Source organism: Cydia fagiglandana, chromosome Z (genome assembly GCF_963556715.1).
Source record: "Cydia fagiglandana chromosome Z, ilCydFagi1.1, whole genome shotgun sequence".
NCBI lineage: Eukaryota > Metazoa > Arthropoda > Insecta > Lepidoptera > Tortricidae > Cydia > Cydia fagiglandana.
In genome coordinates, this window is record NC_085959.1 from 38,348,840 (window position 1) to 38,370,001 (window position 21,162).

A 21,162-nucleotide genomic window follows, 5' to 3' on the forward strand; every position below is an offset into this window, starting at 1 on the left:
TTGCGCACCTACCATCTCATAAAAATATGTTTCGTGATATCAAATTATGTAAAAAAAAATATTTTAGTTTTGTAAGACGATCTGATTCTGACATATAATTATATATTTACTTATTTTTATAATGTACCCACTACAGCAAATATGACTTTAATGGCATCTAATGGATTTCCCTCTTCCGTGTATCAGACGTAAATAACGAATAACCAACAGGAAACGGCCCTTAAATTAGTGATGTGATAGCTGAGGTAACCGTTATGAAATATGTTTATGAGGCATATAACGTTAATAGCACCGGCGTTTATCGATACGTACGCGATGCTGTCATAATACTTTTATGCCTGTTTCACACTCGGCACATTGAAAATATTTTAGTATCAATAACTTACAAATTAATTATGTAAATCGAAAAGCGGCTATTTGCAAGATTTTATTTTGTAAATGAGCCCTATTTAAGTACCTTGTCGTCTTGATTTTCTCCACAGTCTCATTTTTCTCACTATTAGGACCTATACAAGTAAGTACTTAGATAGTTGTTTGGTAGAAAATTAGTTCTTTTTTCAAGTTAGACATTATTAAGCAAATTTAATTACTATGTCGCTTACGTAATCTTTCGCGTTGTGTCGCTCATATGCTAACAAATACTAGAAAAATCAGAGTTATTGGTATTCGACCAGTTTCCTGCGGATGTTTTAAATTAACATTATATCTTCGTAGTGTGATTCGTACTTAACACACTCGATACTTGTTTCCAGTTTTCGCCCGCGGGTCATGCGGTGACCCCCGCCGTTCCGCCAAGGCCCACCGCTCTGATTCATAACTATTATAAAACCAATATTTAATATTAATTGCTAATTTATACTCCAAATGTTGTCAATGCCACGGCCGCAGTACTGTTAATCACTGGTGACCCATAAAATCGGGTTGAATATATTGTGTAGGTCGTATTACTGTATCGTGGGAACTTTAGGTAGCACACTAAGCACACATTCGCGTAATTTTTCCAATTCGGATTAGATACTACCAAAAAAGGAATCGCCGGCCTAGGATCGTAAATCATGCTATCATTAGTATTATTACTGTAACGTCAAAGATGCATTTGTAATGTTTTATGGTGTTGGTGATGTGATGACTAGTATTGTCGGTATATATATAAGTCTTTTAAATAAATATTATAAGATAATCGTACACAAATCGACCTAGTCCTATAGTTAATCTCAATAAGGCTTGTATTTTGAAGATAATGTTTTTGTAAAAAGTAACAGAATGGTAAATAAAAGACAATGTACCTAAGTAAGTTTTGGGCCATCTTGTACTTCGCCGTTCTATTAATTTCTCTAACCAATCTATCGTTACTGCGTTTAAATGTAATTTTCCAAAAACTTAAATAACATTTCGTGCAGTTGGGCAAATGGCAATAATGGCATACAATAACAAGATTTAAGCTAAATAATTGTAAATCATATTGATCGCTTTGACTTTCATGGCAAGGACATATTTGATTTAGGTTTTGATTGTCTTCTTGGGTTTAGGCTATCTGTCAGTCAGTCACGCCATTTTTAATCTGAAGATAAACCATCAAACAAGCATTCACCGAGTTTTCCGTTACATTTGAATGGCATGGAGAGATTACTGTCATTCTTGTATGTATCCGTCGAAGGTGCGTTCGAAAGTAGCTCAAACTTGTTTCTTATTACATGGGAACAAGATATATATTTGAATGCGTTTTTAAATGGTGATACAGTCGATGTTCTAAGATGTTGACAGTGATTTTGACGGCGGGTCGCGGGGTTAATCGCCGGGGTTCAATCTCGCCTGACATTACGAGTGCTTGTGGTTTTTAGCGTTTTGTAATGTTGCTGATTCGCTCCGGTCTCACCAGACACCACCAGACACTAGTATCAGGTTACGTGCAAACGGTAATATATCTCCCGGCTGGGATACCTTTCGGTGTGAGAAAATGTCGTGAGATAACTTGCACATTGCAGCCTTTTTTGAACCTATTTTAATTTACTTTTATTTTCATTACCGAAAATTTTTAATAGTGTCGTATTATTTTTTACTAATTGGGGCACGACCAGTGAACGCATATATTTAGTATGGAAACCGCCTTTAGGGACATTACCGTTCAAATTCTCGGGCCAAATTAGCACACATAGAAAATTACGCCTACATTTAAATAAGACGACGCGTTTACAGAGCCTGTAATCAAAGCTGGTAAACAAAATAATAGTCATCTTTATTACACTAATGGTACATAGCTAAGTGTAGATGAAATGCATATAATGTCAATAACTACCAATCAGCGACATTAATCCGCTAATAACCTTCTTGCTGTACGTACTGGCCGCTGAGAGTTACTCATACTCATACTCATATATTTTATTGCATTTCATGTGTACAGAGGATCTTAGGGCTAAGTACAGTTTCAACATGAACCCTGCGAGGGTATAGCAACATATTTAAAACTAATTAAAATTAAACTAAAACATTTAGTTCTCACTTAAAAACTCTTCGATACAGTAATATGCTTTGCTAATTAAATGTCGCTTTAGTTGCACTTTAAATCTATTTACGTTTGTTTCTACCTGTATGGACTTTGGAATTTTATTATAAATATTGACTGACATGGCAAATGGACCAGAGTGGATCATTTTCATGTTGGAGTTAGGGCGGGCTAATCTAGTGTTGGGTCGTAAGTTTGATGGACGAGTGTACTGTGGGAAAAGGGAAATGTTGCTTTTTACGAAAGTGCTTACTTCTAAAATGTACAACGACGGCATAGTTAAGATGTTATGTTGAATGAAGTACTCCTTGCAACTTGTCATAATATCTATGTTTGCTATGATTCGAAGGCACCGTTTTTGAAGTAAAAATAATTTTATTGCATCAGAACTATTGCCCCATAGGACTATGCCATACTGTAGCCATGCGTGTGCATATGCGTAGTAGGCACACAGGGCTGTCTTTTCGTCGGTGCATTTTTTTAACTCGTATAAGGCATAAGTAAATCGGCTCAACTTTATAGATATTGTATTTATGTGCTCCTTCCAATTTATTGTAGAATCAATGTGTATGCCTAGCAGTGGGAAAGTTTGGACGCATTCTAATGTAGTGTTATGAAATGAGAAGTCTATATCTATGCTACGTTTCTGATACGGTCTAAATTGCATGAGTTTTGTTTTATTAAAGTTAAGTTTTAAGTTATGATCATTTAACCAGGTGACAATATTTACAAGGGTTGAATCTAATGTTGTATTTAAATGTAATTCATTACGGCAAGGTATTATCAACGATATATCGTCAGCAAAAAGGGTGCAAAATTTATCTATAGCTTTGGGCAGGTCATTTATATATATTAAAAATAAAATACAGCCGAGAACGCTGCCTTGAGGTATAGATCGACTAATATTTGTTTTTTCAGATTTAAGTGTTTGTATGGTACCCGTTATATAGTTATGGTATTCTATTTCTACACATTGTGTACGACCTGTAAGATATGAAATGAACCAATTGTGAGCTGAACCTCTAATACCTATTCCAAATAACTTTTCTAATAAAATGTCATGCAAAACACAGTCATAAGCTTTGCTCATGTCTAGCAGCATACCAATAGCATATTTTTTATCATTTATAATGTTTAACACCTCATTTATATATTTAAAAACCGCTGAGGTTGTTGATCGGCCTTTCCGAAAACCATTCTGTGAATCGTTAAATATTTTAAACTTCTCACAAAAAGAATATAAACGGTTTGACATTGCAGTTTCAAAAATTTTTGAAAACGTAGGTAGAAGGGCTATGGGGCGGTAATTGCTACAATCATTTTGGTTGCCTTTTTTGTAAATTGGTTTAGTAACGGATATCTTAAGTAGATCTGGGAATGTGCCTTCGGTAAATGACTGATTAATAAGCAGTGTTAATGGAAGTGTTAGCTCCTCGGCACATTTTCTTATTAAATATGGCGGTAACTCGTCCTGGCCATAGCTTCTTTTATTTTTTAAACCTATAATTAATTTAAAAACTTCTTGTGGGGTGACGGGGCTAAGATACATAGAGTTTTGTGACGGTGAGATAACAGGTCGCCCGCGCGGAGGCTCAGAATTTGAGCTCGTTGCGCCTACAGAAGTAAAGAAATTATTAAATGAGTTTGCAACTGCTATGGGATTTTCCGTTAGATTTCCGTCAATATTTAATTTAATATTATTTCTATTCTTTTTTGAGAGTTTATTTGTTTGTTCTTTAACTATATGCCACATTGTTTTTACTTCATTATCAGTTTTTTTAATACGTTTAATATTTTGAAGCTTTTTTGACACTATAACTGTTTTTTTTAATAATTTCTCGTACTGCTTGTAATTTTCATTTAGTATGTGGTTATCAACTTGGGACGCTAGTGCTTTTAGAAGTCGTTTATGTCTACAGGATATTTTTATGCCTGTTGTTAACCATGTCTTTTTGGTAGTTGTTTTTATTTTTACATTAGATTTTGGTATACACAAGTTCAATATATTTGTTAATACTCTATCTAAAGCATTATAGTTTTCATTTATATTGTTATTACTGTTTACTATGCTACAAAGGTCTATTTTATTTAATTCTGATTTGAAACTTTGGATATTTTTGTCAGTGAATTTCCTCATTGACATAATCCAAGTATTACGTGTATTTATTTTTTTGGTTGGTATATTGATAAGAACTCCTCTGTGGTCCGAAAAACCATACTCATTTACTTTTACGGTTATGTTTTTACAGGGAAAGTTTGTAAAAATCAGGTCTATACAGGTAGCGCTATTTTTGGTTATGCGAGTAGGAGTATCAACATATTGTTTATAGTTATAACTAGTCATTAAATTAAGTAATTTTCTAGTACAAATTGTTTTATCAAGTACGTTAACGTTGAAATCTCCTCCAATTATTACATCTCTCTTATTGTACTTTTTGTGAATGTGCTTCAAAAGTAGTTCCATTGACTCGAAAAAACTATCAGGCATTCTTTTTCTGTCTGGCCAATATACATTTACTATAATCTTATTTAGTTCAGGAGTTTCTATAGCACACACTTCAAATATCGACTCTATTGACATATCTACAATATCCTTACACTCTATATAATCTATATCATGTTTTAATAGCAAACAAACCCCCCCTCCTTCTTGATTTGGCCTGCAGTAAGCTGATGCTAGCTTGAACCCGTCGATGTGCAGGAGATCTAGTTTCGATGGCGTTATCCATGTTTCTACGAGGCAAAGCATGTGTATATTTTTGTCTTCATCTAATGTTGTTTCAATCAAATGTCGTTTATTTTTCATACTGCGTATATTTTGGTAAAGAATATTTAAATTGTTACTAAACTGATATTTTTTGGAATTATTATTCACGAAATGTATGGTTGCTATTGCTTGCTATTTCTGCATAGGTCTTTCTTGTAGACGTGTTGTGTTCTATTATTGTCGGTTCCTTAACATAAGACTTAATATTTGTCGCCTTAAAATAATTTGCGCTTCATATTTGATTAGAATATGACTTGGACAGGGATAGGTTTATGCCATACATTGAAGACCCAGTCAAATAATTCACGTATAATAATTTAATGCAGATTAAAAGATAACTAGTTAAACTGTTGTTATGAAATGACAGACTAACTCAACATAAGTAAATATATCATTGTTGTATAAATGTATTCCGCTATAATAAGTATTTTGTATATTTTATTATCAATTTGTATGGCAGTGCGAAGTCACGTTCAGGTATAGTCTGTCCGTTTTTCTAAGATCAAGTACGCCATTGTAAATGTATGGTAAACTTGATCTTAGAATTCGGACTGGCTATACAGCCTGCAAAATTTACATGGGTACACGAATCGGGTCAAAAATATTTGAATAGGTGGAGTCACAATAAATCCCCACTTTCAGTTCCAATGGAAATATTTTATATAGCCGGTGAAGCAAGTTTGTCAGTAGAAAAAGGTGCAAAATTAAAATTTTGTATGGGACCACACCCGTTCGCGCGCTTACATTTTCTAAATTTGCCGCTCTTTGCTACTGACGAAAATGGCTTGAGAGAGAACCTACATATATGTGACGGTAGAGGGTGGATTCGAATGATCAACATTTTCAGATAATGTGTGTATTTGTTAAATTAATTCAGTGGAAGTGTATCTACATATAGGAGACCGGGTATGATTATCTCACGAGTTATATCTCATGAATAGAACATATTCTAGATATCTTTCCAGGCCTCCACTTAATTTCATGTCTCTCTAATTGGACAGCTTTTTTCCATAGTTCTCTGCGAATGGCATCTTGTGGGAATCTGAATGGAAAGTAATGTAAAATGATAATATCAAATTTGATTATTAATTTGAAATAATTAGGTAGTTCTTTTACAGCTCCATCTCATGAAATAAAAAAGGAAAATACAAATCTGTAAGAAAGAATTCATTACTACATTTATAATTATATAGAAAATACCTAAACCAAGCAGAAGTTAATAAAATAGTCTACTTCATTTGGCATAACACCATCCCTATTATCCTCGCAATTTAAAAAGTCGTATGTTGTTATGAAAGTCGTATGCAGTTGTTACGTTTTAGCTTAGCACGGTAGTATTGAAAACAAATCGTCATGTTTATTCCAAATTTTACTGAAGTTATCTGTTTACTACAAGTGAAAAGTGATTGCACTATCCTTGGTATAAACTAAAATAACTTCTTCACTACTTCACGACACATGAAGACATTTTTAATTACAAAAAAACGTTGTTTTTATAAATCAATTTAGCCATCCGTCACTGACTGTCATCTCGGACGAACTGAAGTTGCGAATCGAATAGTTTGTAAGCACCGCCTACAATAGAATAGTTTACGTTGGGTCATAACTGAGCGGACAGAATACTTCCATGTATATCAGTTCGCTGGGCACGACACATAAATGGTTTACCACCCCTGCTCTAGCCTTCACACATCGTCTATCTATATATGTACCTTTATTAGGGTTCCGTACCCAAAGGGTAAAACGGGACCCTATTACTAAGACTTCGCTGTCCGTCCGTCCGTCCGTCCATCCGTCCGTCCGTCTGTCTGTCACCAGGCTGTATCTCACGAACCGTGATAGCTAGACAGTTGAAATTTTCACAGATGATGTATTTCTGTTGCCGCTATAACAACAAATACTAAAAACAGAATAAAATAAAGATTTAAGTGGGGTTCCCATACAGCAAACGTGATTTTTGACCAAAGTTAAGCAACGTCGGGCGTGGTCAGTACTTGGATGGGTGACCGTTTTCTTTTTGCATTTTTTTCCGTTTTTTATATTTGCTTTATGGTACGGAACCCTTCGTGCGCGAGTCCGACTCGCACTTGCCCGGTTTTTATTATAAAATTAGATCGATACAATTTTTTATTCCATTCCTTAGCCTTTATATAGTCTGTAAAACTTGTTCGGTCCAAAGGTCGTCACATTTTTATATGTCTAGGTACCCATCATGAACTAATATGGCATTTGAAGAGTCACGCGTCTGCCGTTATGATTGAATTCGCGATACCGCGATACTAAAAGAACCTGCAAATAATATATTATATATTATAATGATTTACTTTTCATGTAATTATACGCCATTTCAATAATAAGACAGTAGCACGTGTACAGTCGTAGCGAATGGTATTTGATCTTTGAATAGTTTTCCAAATAGATATAGGCGTCCAAAAGTATATGACACAGTCTAATTGCCCTATATACGCGTATAGAGACCTATCTCTTTGTGTTAAACTAAAATCTGTGAGACGGCCTGACCATCGGCCGAATATCCGGTATCCAGCCGCCGAATATTCGGCCAGCGGATCTATACCTACATTTCGGTTTTTCAGGTGCGTATTCTGCAGGTTTGACCTGTTTCGTAGTGAACGTTCGCTCGGACTCATTTCTAGGTTCGAAAAGAGTGCGCGTGCAAGTCAGTGGAATGATTAAATTGTTTTAAAATAATAAACAAGTAACTATGATAATGACCGTGTCTGTTTCTTAAATCCAATTTGTTTACACCGGTATCGCTGTTACTATCCGGTATCCGGCCGGATAGTAAAACAATGGCCTGATAGGCCGGATACCGGATAGTAACCGGATATCCGGTGCATCTCTAATAAAAACTCAAAAATGCGCGTTCCCTAGTGATAGTAACCTTGGTTGGACCGCCGGATCCTCTTCTTTTGATGCTACCTTTAAAAAGTCCACATTGCTAATTGACTATAACTCTTATTGCAAATCCATAAGGTCCATCAACGGTCGGTCAACAGTGTTGCTGCTAATGTACATGTGAATTGCCATAAATAAATACAATACAGTCCCCATCAGATATATCGGAGCGGCCAAGGTGTTCACAATATCTGACCAAGGACTCTATCGCCTTGACAATAGACGCGTGCTCAGATATTTGTAAGCACCTTGGCCGCTCCGATATATATGATGGCGACTGTACAATTACAATTATGCCTACAAGAGATTTAATTGAGATTTATAATATAAGCCTAACATCGTGTAAATTGATAAAATCTGCAGTAACCCATAAATTGCACGGTAAGGTGCTGTGAGAGGATCCAACTAAATAACTCTACGTTACTGATCAATCGAAGGTCTAGAACGTACTAATCATGTTCGAATGCAGCTTATAGTTTCTTCTGCGTTTTTATTTAATTTTATTACCTAACCACGAAAAACTAAGGCCTATAAAATGCTTGTATGCGAGAGTCATTTGATTTGTTAACTACATTTTCTATTACCGGGAACGGGTAATATTAAAAAGATGTTTGTTTTGTTGTTAGACGATCGGGCACGTGTCCGGCGGGCACATCAACCCCGCGGTGACCTTGGGGCTGCTCGCGGCCGGCGAGGTCAAGGTCATCAAGGCGCTGTTCTACATCGTGGTGCAGTGCCTGGGCGCCGTGGCCGGCGCTGCCTTCATTAGGGTGAGTCAAGTGTTCCATCAAACTCTGTCGATTCCCATATACACAACTAGGTACAGTCGATATCAGATATATCGGAGCGGCCAAGGTGTTCACAATATCTGAACGCGCACTCTATATGACAATAGAGGTGTGTTCAGATATTTGTGAGCACCTTGGCCGCTCCGATATGTCTGATGGCGACTGTACTATTAATTTAGGGTGGTATTCCACCTGTCGAATTTGTCCAATATATTGTCTCACATTTTGCTTTAAGACAGCGAGACGCTATGACATTGGACCAAGGTATTGGACAGATGGAATACCATCCTTAATAACCTAAGGCAACGAGTGGACATAGTTGGCCAAGCCAACACGAGGGCTTTTGTTATCAATCATGTCAGAAAAAACAACATAGGGTTAAATTGAGTAGCATAACGGTATGGAAGTTTATTGTATACCTATACCTAGCGTTATTTTCCTATCCCACTCAACAGCAAGATAGAAGAAAGCTGTAGCAAGACTTAAGGGTAGCAAAGCGGGCAAATTGCTCTGCGATTAATTTTCTAATCGGATATCGGGTTTTAGTCTACGCTTGGAGAAAGACATCAGCTAAGTATATGTTATTCTCGTAGGTTTAGGTGTGCATCAAATCATTTTATATATGCATTGACACTTTCTTTTGAACAATAACCATACAAGGTGTAACATGAGTAAACCGAATAATTTTAACAGCGTATTCCTGATAATATTTAGAGACAAAAATGTCCTATAAACTTTTTTGAAATTCGCCTAGTTTCAGAGATATTATTAATTTAAAAAAAAAACAAGTTTTTATTGTTACATAGTGTAAAAGGCCTTTTTGATGGTGATGTTGCTGCTATGGGACGTAGTCTAAATATCCTTATTGATAGATGTCAAAAAGTGACAAGTAACACTTTGCAAAAAGTAGGTTCTACGAAAAAAAAATGTGAAAATCAATTTTAAGTGACAAGTGTTATTGGTAATAACATTTATGTTTTATGTACAAATACATTCAAAAAATAGAAAAAGCAATACAAAAAAAAAATTGTTTTTTGGCGAAATTGACCTAAACTCATATTACATTTCTTACTTCTTTTGACCTCAGAAATGCGTGGTTAAAATTATTCGGTTTCCTCATGTTACACCGTGTATATATGTAGATGAATTAATAAATATAATAAGATACTTTTTACATTTTACATGGTTGTGGCCGTCAACTTCTAATATCGGTTCGCGGTGACAACGCTTTGTAGGTACCTAGCCTAGTACCCAGACCTACACACTCCTACCATCCACATTAAAACTGATTCCCTTTCGCATACACATGTGTCGTTTGCCCTGACACTGGCATAAAGGTGGTACATAAAGGAATCGTAACGGCCTTCGCGAGATGCGTCTTGTTAACGGTGACAGCTCAAAGGCGTTATTAAGTGATCTTATTGAGAACATGCACACACCTGACAGTTTTGAGAAACCATTAACGTGTAGATTAGGAGGAAAAGGTGTTCAGTGCTATCAGCGATTGAATTACATTTTTTTTTGTGTAAATGATAATCGCAATAGACTTTTTTCAGTAACCCTTGGTCTAGCTGCATAAGGCTTTCAAGGTGTGCCCAACACACTAATGGCTCATTTAGACGGTGCAGCAAATTTAATACAAGACAGAAGAGTTAACTTCCCATAGAAATTTTTTAATTCGCGCCTTTTTCCACTGAAAAAGTGGGTGTGTTTGAATATAGTAAGTAAATATAGTGAACAAAATAAATGACCTCGGTTGTCAGTTTCGTATGTAGATAGCATTATCGTCGTTGATAGAGGCAGACCACGATAACTCTGCAGGGAGTTTGATAGCATAGACGGTGCAGGTGTTATTTTAAACGTCAAACTTCTATGAAATTATGACTAACTCTAGATTTGCTGTCCCTATGCGTGCGTCACCGCTAGACAATATTAGCTAGGCCGTGTTTTCGAAGAGTCTCGTAAAATGAGGTCGAGTTCTTCTGCTCGTAATTTAGACACAAGTACAGCTCGAGAATCTGATCAACTCTTTAAAATACTGTATGTTACCATATAAATACATACAATATATATACAGTGGCACGATTAAACGAAATTAATAACTAGCTTAAATCTATAATAGGCCCCTGAGGCATTGTACCAAGGAAAATATGTCGAAGTTACATAATTTTCCCTGTTCGTTCAACTTAATTTGACAGGATCGAGAAAGGTGGTGTGCTCTCGTTTCGGAGGCCAAGACTCTCTTGGAGTTGTTGAATTAGTTAGTGTCGTTCAACTTAACTAAGAAGCTGCAGATCACTTTTCAACAGGAACGTTGCAAATCTTCTCGCTCACCTTCGGAATTATACGACCGATCGATCAATTAGTAATCAATAATATTCGCGAGTGACCTTAAAGATATAGTTCGAGACTGCACGGCTTTCCCGCGTGTGTGGACACGTGTATCAGACGGTTCACACATACACCTAGACCTACCGCTGTGTATTTTTATTTGATTATAATTCGAATCAAAAATCAATCGTCCCGTCCTGAGTTTATTTAGAAACTCTATGTGAACCCTGGCCAGCGATTCGATAAGAGTTCAAGGCGCTATGGACACGATGGCTCAGAACGTCGTCTTCCAGGGAGAACTGAAATTAGATGAAGTTATAACAAGTTTGTCAGTAGCAAAAGGCGCGAAACTCAAATTTTCTATGGGACGATTATCTTCGCGTGTACCTACATTTTTTTAATTTGCCGCTTTTTGCTGCTGACGGAAATGGCTTAACTATATAACTAAATACGATAGGTCCTACCATAGACGAATTAATATATGAATGTTTTTTTTAATAGTTGGCCGTCCCTGACATTGAAGTGAAGACTCCTGGATTCGGCATGACGCTACCCGGGAAAAACATCACCGATGGACAGGTAAGTTACATAAATAATTACATTATGTACTTACTTATAATTTTATTTATTACTACCTATAAAACTAACTAATAAACTAAACTAGCCTGTCCAAATTTCATCCTGACGACTGTACGGCTACCACTAGTTTTACACTGACATATATATTCGCTAGCGTGCGCGTAACTTACTATATGCCTCTTCGTCGCAACTTCGTCGTTAACTGCCCACCTCTGCCTTAGTAATCCCATACTTGCAACACCTTCCGCAACCCTTACCTAATGGGATCTTTCCGAAGAAGATGGTACTATTATATTATTTCCTTAATTTTTTACTATTTATTTAAACTTTATTGCACAATAAAAATAAGTACAAATGGCGGACTTAAAGCCTTTTGTAGATTATAAATAAACATAATTTTAAACTATTTGAGTTCCACATATGTATCATCAAAATCCATTCTCGCGTGACGGAAGAATAATCAACCGACCTTCTTTTCTGTTCCACAGGCGGTGCTCATTGAGGCCCTGATCACCTTCGTGCTAGTGCTGGTGGTCAACGGAGTCTGCGACAGCCGCCGCAACGACGTCAAGGGCTCGGCGCCCCTGGCCATCGGGCTCAGCATCACTGCCTGCCACGCTGCCTGCGTGAGTAACGGACTGACCAGCTGGCCAGGCCGCGTAGCCAAGATGCCAATCGCTTACGCTCCGTAGCGATCGAAACGCAACTGTCACTGTCGTGCTAATATGGAAGAGTGATAGAGAGACATAATGGTTTTCGTTCTCGAAGCGATAGCGATTGTAACCTTGGCTAGGCCGGCAGGCTAGACTAAACAACCCCCTACGGTCTGGCAACGCTGACACGCTGTCTGAGTGTCCTACAGACTGACCTACCTTGCGGGCGCTTGAAGTCGGTGTCCGTCCGGCTCAGCCGCCAGCCTGTCATAATAATATTATCTGATTAGTGACCACTGTTAATGATGAATAAAGCACAGTATCAAAGCTATAAGGATCAGTATTTGTAGCTTAACCTGTCGATACAGTGAGTCTTACTTATTTACTGGTTCATAAACTAGGTGGCCACTTTTGCCACCGACAGTCCGACAAGTACAGCGAGCTCAAAAAGTGCATGGACACTTGCATCACACTTTCATGCACTTTTGCAGCTGAGTGTACAGAAAAGAGGCAGCGATCACTCGTGTGCTGCATACGGAAATTATACTTAGGTACTGCATTTTTTATGTTAATAGCCGCTAACCCTTTTTATTAGTGATACATTTTAAATACCCGTCTAACTATTTTACAAGATCATGCTATCATTTCTATGCAACTGCTAATTAAATAGAGATGACTATAATTATGTGATAATGTTTTTTATGTAAATCGTGTATTTTTTGTACAGATCCCGTTCACTGGCTCCAGCATGAACCCCGCGCGCTCTTTCGGACCCGCTCTCGTCATGGGCTATTGGGCTAGCCACTGGGTAAGCAACCATCGTTATATTATAACAAAGTGCCTTCTTACCTTGTGTGTAGACAGCCGTCCAATTGGTGGCTGGATAGCGACTAGTGATCGATTTTTTTTCTCTACACGCATGAGTCTTGTGCATATAGACGAGATGTATGTTGATAATAGTTGATTTCTGACGTTTTCTGAGTTTTCACACTGCAGGCTACAACTTTTTCTAAGCATTATATACACTTATTACTCGAGCACTTCCCAACAAAGAATAACCAGCGTTCTGGAACTGAAAAGAGCATCTCAAAAAATATCGATGAAAATCCGCACCCATTTTAACTTTAGGTCTGCGGTCTATTTTTTCTCACTGATTAATCTATTGATACAATTCGTTTCCTAATAAAGTAGTTACGTAGCCAAGAATATCAAATCTTCGTAAATGATTAAACTTCTGAGAATTGCCGGTGACAAAAAACCTAGTAGACTACTAATACCATTTCTCGTAACTATTACTATAATATGGAGTTCCATAGCGTTGTTACATAACTCACTGTGATTTCACTTTCTCCGGTATTGTCCGATAGCTTTGTTCTATACAAGTTGCTAAAGTTGTCCCTATGTCTTTAGAGGTAAGGGTCAATTTACTGTGGGCTCGAGTGCCCTATTGTTGCGTATCGGGAGCAAAAATTTGTAGTTGGATGCTAGGTACAGAAGATAAGTCTATTCTGTGTAAATAGGATTAATATTTTATTAAGAAAGCCTCCTTTAGCGGTCACGCACTCTACAACAAACATTATGCCTATTTACATAAGCATAATGTTAATGCTAACAATTGAATTATAAATTATATTCGAGGTAACCGCCATGACTTCCCCTCTAAGAAATAGGTCTGATGATAATGTTTGATTTCTTTCCAGGTGTACTGGGTGGGCCCCATTACCGGCGGAGTCATCGCTGGCCTGGTCTACAGATACGTCTTCCGCATCGGCAAGACCGGCGAATCCGGCTCCTACGACTTTTAATCTTATCCCCAAGCAATAGAGCCTGGTTTCCAAGAACAGGCCTTCCTCGTCTCGAAAATACGCAGGTTTATTAGAAAAGATTATATCTGACGTCCTAAGCAAAGGTCATATGTCTAGATACGAAATTTTAGCTTAGCTCTAGATATAGTTTTATTTTACGGACACGCGTGGTCTTGCTTAAAAGTACAAAGGCGCTACTCGAATAGCTGTAATTCAATCGTACGTAATTCAAAGAACAGGTTTTTTTTTATTTGTATCGATTTGTATAGTACGCGGTAGGGATTTACAGTGAACTGAGTAATGCGTTTGTATTTTTCAGTGTATATAGATAGTGTGTAAGCTCATTGAACATTAATTATTGCCATTTTGTTTTTTATTCCAAAGTCTATTTTAATCATATCGATGGGGTTATAAATATTTAAATGGCTATCAGCCTATCACTCTTCAGATTCCAAAATTACGCTTGTTTGGAAAACTTTGTGCTTCTCTCGATTCAGTTGCACCTTTTTGTTGTAAAGGCTACGAAAACCAAATAGTTAACCGTAATCATTTTAGCTTTCATGTTTATTACTATAACTTTAATGTTACTATACTTCTACGCATATCTCTTTTTATGTCCCCATGTCGGTGTAACATAGCGATAGTTGATTAATGTATCTAAAAAAATCGGTTTTTACCTATATAGCTGAAATAAACTTTTTGTTTGCTTAAGGTAAAAGGCCCCTAGTTCGTGATAGTATACGTTATTTCGTTAGTTTGGCTTCTGGCGCAAATATTACGGAATTGAATTATTTTTATACCATTATTTTACGACGCTCGAAACTGTCAGATGGCCACGACCAGCTATTTTGTATGCGCGGACTTTTTGTAGTAGAAACAAGGGCCCTTTACCTTAGGAACTTTTTGTTATCAATATAATGTAGGCATTGTATCCCTTTATGAGCGTGACTTACCGCAATATATCATATTCGTAAGATTTTAAGATTTTTAAATACATAGGTACACAACATATAATTTATGTCTTTAACATGTCACGTACAGAAGGGGATATAGGTGTACTATCCTCGACACCGGTGTGGGGACATTTTATCAACTGACGGTATGGTGCAATCGGTGCTTCTTCTAACTTTACACTAAGTTAGAAATTAAGTTATTTAAGATTATTTATATTATGTGAAATAGTTTAAGGTACAAAATTAAATTTATACTCGAACAGTGGTATTGTGAATCATAATACTGCGCAACGTTATTTTATTAGCGGAACGATTTGTCAAAGTATAAATAAATACGTCTATTAAACTTATCTGTTTCATTTTACATTCCTAGTTAATCCAAAATGTCATATACCTATTTATCAAGTTTAAACTTTCACCACAAAGCTAAGATAGAGGAGGACTTACCACGTTGCACTCATATACAGCTGTGGGTGCAGCACGGTTCCATTTTTATCGCCTATCACTATGCGCATCCATTTCGCACTTACATACTTGTAGAACGTGACAGGCATGGTGACAAGCGATAAAAACGCGACCATGCTACGCCGCCTGGACATTTATTTTAATTAAAGTTAAGTGGCTAATAAAATAGTGGCGTTTCGCTTAGAGTCTGTGCGGAAAGAGAAGAGTCGTGAAATGTATAGGATCCATACATTCTACGACTCTTCTCTTTCCGCACAGATTCTCTCTACCAAGGTGTATCGCAGTGTCAGTGTGAATCGCCAAAAACCCCTTCTTCAACTGTACCCGTCATGTAAAAGTTCTCGAGAATGCCGCCCACGCACCAGTAAACGTTCAGCGTACAATGCACCCTGACATCTGAACGTGCATGTACAGTCGGGCATAATTACGTTGAAGGAAGTCATATCGATCACAAGGCTTTTGTGCAACATTAGGATAGATTAAACTTGTTATTCTATTTCATGTCAAGTTTAATTATGTCTCCCGTGTATCAGCGTAGCTACCTTATAGCCGCCAGACGGAGGAGTGTCATGTTGGTGGTTATAATTATATATTGAGGTATAATATCGACGCGACGTTTGTACATCACAGTTGTACATACAGTTGTCCTACTTGTTTGATTTAAGTAATTCAAAGCCTGTTATCCGTTGCTCTTCGAGCAACACCGGCTTCCGACACGTCGGAAGGGAGGGGCCCAAGCGATATCTCACCGTACAAATCTTTCTGCCATTTTTCGCGGGGGGAAGGTGCACACAGTCGCACTTCTCACACACTTACATACAAAATCCAATCAGAGGCCCTACCGCGAACCACGTTCGACGTGTTGCCTCTCTATGGCACTTGTAAATTCATACGTAAGTGTGACAGGGAGGCAACACGTCGAACGTGGTTCGCGGTAGGCCCTCTGTAATGACGACACAAATACATAGAAAATGACACACGTCAAAGACAAATCTTGCAAACCTCGATCTCTTTTTGTGTACGGACGAGTGACTAGTGTCACAACACGCACACTAACACATTTTCGTTGATGTATGTCATTGTATTCTGAGAGATGAGAAGTCGGATTTGTCGCTCGACCGATCCGCAATTTGTACTGAGCGAGCAAAATCGATAAATCCAACAATTACTTGAGACTCAAATATAATAATTGTATTTAAATGTAATTAAACGTATGATGTGTAAAAAAAATATTACATGTGAAATGTAACACTTTCTTTTTGTAAATTTGATATCCCCGACCTCTTTTTATAACAAAAAACCGAGCAAACAGGCATTTTTGTGCAGCAGTGTTCACGCGCGCGTCTGGACTCGGTCTAGTGAAAAATCCAAGTGCAACTAGTTTTATTACCCGCGGTAGATTAAATTGACACGCTAATCTTGTACCTCGGCAGAGGGGAAATAGTGCGAATGCCGCCTCCCTTCCGTGTTGCTCGAAGCCGTTGCTAGAATTATCACCTTCGTTGCTGACGCCAGACAAAAATTTTTTCAAGACCGGACCATTGCTATATAACTATATGCAGTCGATTTTATATCTGATTCTACACACAATTAATTTTATTTCAATAATAGGATTGTTTGTAGGGATAGAGATTACAGAAAACATTACGGACAATGCTAATATTATCCTTGACTGTACAACTTGTACAAGCGACTGTTATGAAACAAAAAAAAATCACGATCTTAGACAGCTGACTAAGCAAATAAAAGGTACACAAACAATGTGGGCACACAAAAAGCAGAGTTCAACGGACGACGATCCTATTCAGAGTACATAAATTAATCATACATGTAACAATGTAAGATTGAGGCACAATACTGACGGGCTAATGAAAAAATATTGCATTCGATCATCTAACCTAATGGATCTAGCTTTGTAGCGTAGATATTAGACTACCCACCTCAATTTTTGCATTGCACGATAATATTGATTGTATTTTAGGCATGTAGTGCAATTATGGCATTCAAAACTCTAATTTAAATAGTTTGTCACGACATATGGCTTGTCAAGCCCTTAGAGGTAGTGTCGACACTTATGTCGAATCATATCAAGTGGCAAATAACAAGGGAATTTGAGTTATATTGAGCCTTAATAAATGTCACAGTGGTATATCATAGTTATAGGAGTTAGGTTATATATTTATGAGAGTTACATGTAATATGTTGATGTTGAGACTGTTGAGAGGCTATTGGGGTCGTAGGCAACAAAGACTAATTGACACAGGTGCTGTATATTGTTACTTATTTGGATCAATCAATCAAAAGGGTTTTCGCCGTCGGCGCATAACATAACTAGGTAGTTGCTCCATAGAAAGGGACAATACGATTAATTAATCTATGTAGGTTGTGAATACTTCTGAAATATAGCAAGGAAGGACGGTGGCAGCCTCGAAAAGCTTTTTGTGACCGGCAAAGTGGATTACAAATGCCCTGGACGTGGACGACATCCAATACGTTGGTCTGACCAGATCCGCACCGCTCTTGACTCCACAGTTCACATGGCTCTCCACACCGCTAAGGACAGAAACAGTTGGAGAAATATCGTAAGAGAGAAAGTGATTCAAAAGGGAGGTCACGACCGTCAATATTGAGGAATACGGCGCAAGGAGGAGTCCCCAAATCCCGAAAAAAAATATTTGGCTGTTTCATACATATTGACTGGTCCATTTTCTATGGCAACGGGAATGTAATTATTTTTTAGCCACCGTGTATAAAACCGATCAGCAGCCAAAAGCTTATACATAGGCAGTAATTTATATCACCAATAGAAATGACAATAGGCTCTATCTAGGGCACATTCGGAGCTCTACTTGTCACACAATGCCGGGGATGCGACCTTGACGGCCGCAGAACCGAAACAGCTTAAGTAAGCCCTCTAAAGTAACGTTTGTGTCCTATAGAAAGTAGTGTTTAAAGTTCTTGCGCAGTTGATACTTGATTCGTGCATTGCCACATGTGGCGTGAGGGAGATATCATCTGTTGTGATAACGAATTGACACGACTTTGGTAAAGCTCAGCCAGCCGTATCATTGTTGAGTTTATCGACGTGATAAAAGTTCCGTCACTTTTTAAAACCGCGCGATTGAAAGTGACGGATACTGTCTTTATCCCGCAGTCATGCGGTCTAGCATGAGTTGCGTTCTCGCGCGTGAGTCCATACTTGAAGTAGCGCTAGACGTATAATCGCACGCGAGAACCCAACTCTTGCTAGCAGGTCATATCCGTACTGGTTTCCTAGGATAGCGGTGCCGTCATATAGCGGCCGTATAACAGCGGTGAATTGACGTCATTAGACCGTTGTCTATTTAAACAAAATGACGCGGTGTCCTAGGGAGCGGTGCTTGAAAGGACATTATTTTTGCGTCCGTAATAATCGACCGCTATATGACGGCACCGCTATCCTAGGAAGCCAGAGGTTAAGAATATGGTTGTTGCGCTTTTTACATTTATCGTATCAAAAGTGACGACCACGATGACACGATGATAAAAGGGCGACCATCTCAAGCCCGCTGAGCGAATACTGCAGACGTCGAAATTCAAAAATGGTTTTGCCTCCGTCACGGGGCACGCCTACAATCGTGGTTTAGATAAGGTCATGTTGAGTAAGAGCATGTAAGAGATACATAGTTTATGTTGCTCGGGGCAAGAGGAACACAGTACGAGAATTCCCGATAAAATTCTCTTGCCCCACACAATAATTAAATGTGCAATTTTGTAATTATAAGGCGGGGTCGGGCTAGCATCCATAATAGCGTGGTGTCGTAAAAGTGTGAAAATGGCAAGAGATGGTGGATGGTGTCTTCTCACTTGTCCCCATCGGCAGGCGTGGCTCACTCCGCGATTTCGTCGCATTGCTACAGGTAGCTAAAAGTGCATCCGTTCCACCCCAATTTTGGGGTTTGCCATAAGCCGCGCGTGGCGCTGTCGCCACCTAGCGGCCATATCTGTGCTGATCGTAACAGACGCGTTTTGTTCGAGAGCGAGCAAGGCCTGTTCACTTCCTAAGAAAGTTATGTCCCCAAATAATTGCGCATGTGTGCGCCTGAAGCTTCTATGTGTGCGTTGGCCTCCGAGAAAAAGTTGCGAGTAATAAAAATTAAAACATTTTTCTACAGCAACATTGCTCCCAACCGTGATTTAAATTATCACGAATTTTATACATAATTAATCATAAAACGGGACTTAAAACGCTTAAAACTTACATTACAGCAACACGCGATTAAGTTTTATAATGAATATTTGCTTCCAACTGTCTTTATCAATATTCATAAAATATATGGAGGGTAGGTACGTCTACCCACCATAATAAAAAAAAATATTTGTCAATGACTCTGTCCAACTGCTGTGGTTAAAGTTCATAACGAAAATTTTATTTATTAAATCTTTAAATAATAAATACAACGTAGCGGTACAACCACTTAAGACTGTAAGTCTGTACCTACATAGATTACAGCAATGCACATAGAAAATGTGCTAAATGCGGATCAACGGCTGTTGAAGCAGCCAGAGTGAAATTTATACAGCTTTAGTGGGTTCAGAAGGAACCGAGTCATAACGCATCTGGAAAGCGTATTAATTAACCGTGAAGAAATGTCTGAATGAATACAAGTTAGAAATCTGTGTAAAATGCCGTGTGTAAAGTGTAGTGTATCTGTGTGTAAAGTGTAATAGGTAGGCATGCCTAATGTTATTTGTATAATACTGAAAACTTTGTGAATGCGCTTTATTAATGTCTATTTTTATTAAGTTGTCAGGGTTTAATTTTCAGTGTATATTTCTATATGTAAAACATAATACAATGTTATAAACATAAATATGCCTTTTATTTAAATCAATAATTAATACCACAAACAAGGGGTAATATTTGCATCTTTCATATATTTCGTGATATGAAGATAACAAATATGTTTATCAACATAATTACTATATACCTATAATACCAATACCCGCCAGGCTAAACCGGTTGTCAACTTTAGTTCCATTGGTACACATCGAGGGCGCCAGTAGTATAAACGTATAAACGGTTGGGGACATTTTTTTGTATGGAGTTACCGTTCTTCTCCTAGTGAGTATTATATTCTTTGAGAGCGAGTCTTCCCAACTAACATTAGGCGCTAAATTTAAGGTTTAGAAGAGATTTATATAAGCGCCTATTTACTCTTTAGGTGTTGATAGTGCTCTAAAAATAGGAGTTATAGCCGGCTATAACCCTGTTTTAACCCCGGATTGGGCACAAATTTTATCACCATAAGATTTATAATAGTGCTACATTAGGGTTAGCGGATAAAAATAGACATAAGAGCGGTATAGTGGAGCTACAATAGTGTTAATTATTTCTTTAGGAGCTAGATGGGTTGCATATA

The 21,162-nt window shown here is 37.8% G+C and overlaps 1 protein-coding gene across 4 annotated transcripts in view; it reads left to right on the top strand.

The window, feature by feature from the left end:
* LOC134678416 (aquaporin AQPAe.a) overlaps positions 1 to 15,641 on the top strand; it is a 91,188-nt gene extending 75,547 nt beyond the window's left edge. For all 4 annotated transcript variants that reach the window (XM_063536988.1, XM_063536991.1, XM_063536989.1 and 1 more), the window contains 5 exons: positions 8,813 to 8,956; positions 11,807 to 11,884; positions 12,373 to 12,510; positions 13,265 to 13,345; positions 14,238 to 15,641. In XM_063536988.1, the coding sequence (XP_063393058.1) occupies positions 8,813 to 8,956; positions 11,807 to 11,884; positions 12,373 to 12,510; positions 13,265 to 13,345; positions 14,238 to 14,342 (546 nt within the window). In that variant the 3' untranslated portion in view covers positions 14,343 to 15,641. The remainder of the gene's footprint in view (positions 1 to 8,812; positions 8,957 to 11,806; positions 11,885 to 12,372; positions 12,511 to 13,264; positions 13,346 to 14,237) is intronic.
* The last annotated feature ends 5,521 nt before the right edge of the window (positions 15,642 to 21,162 follow it).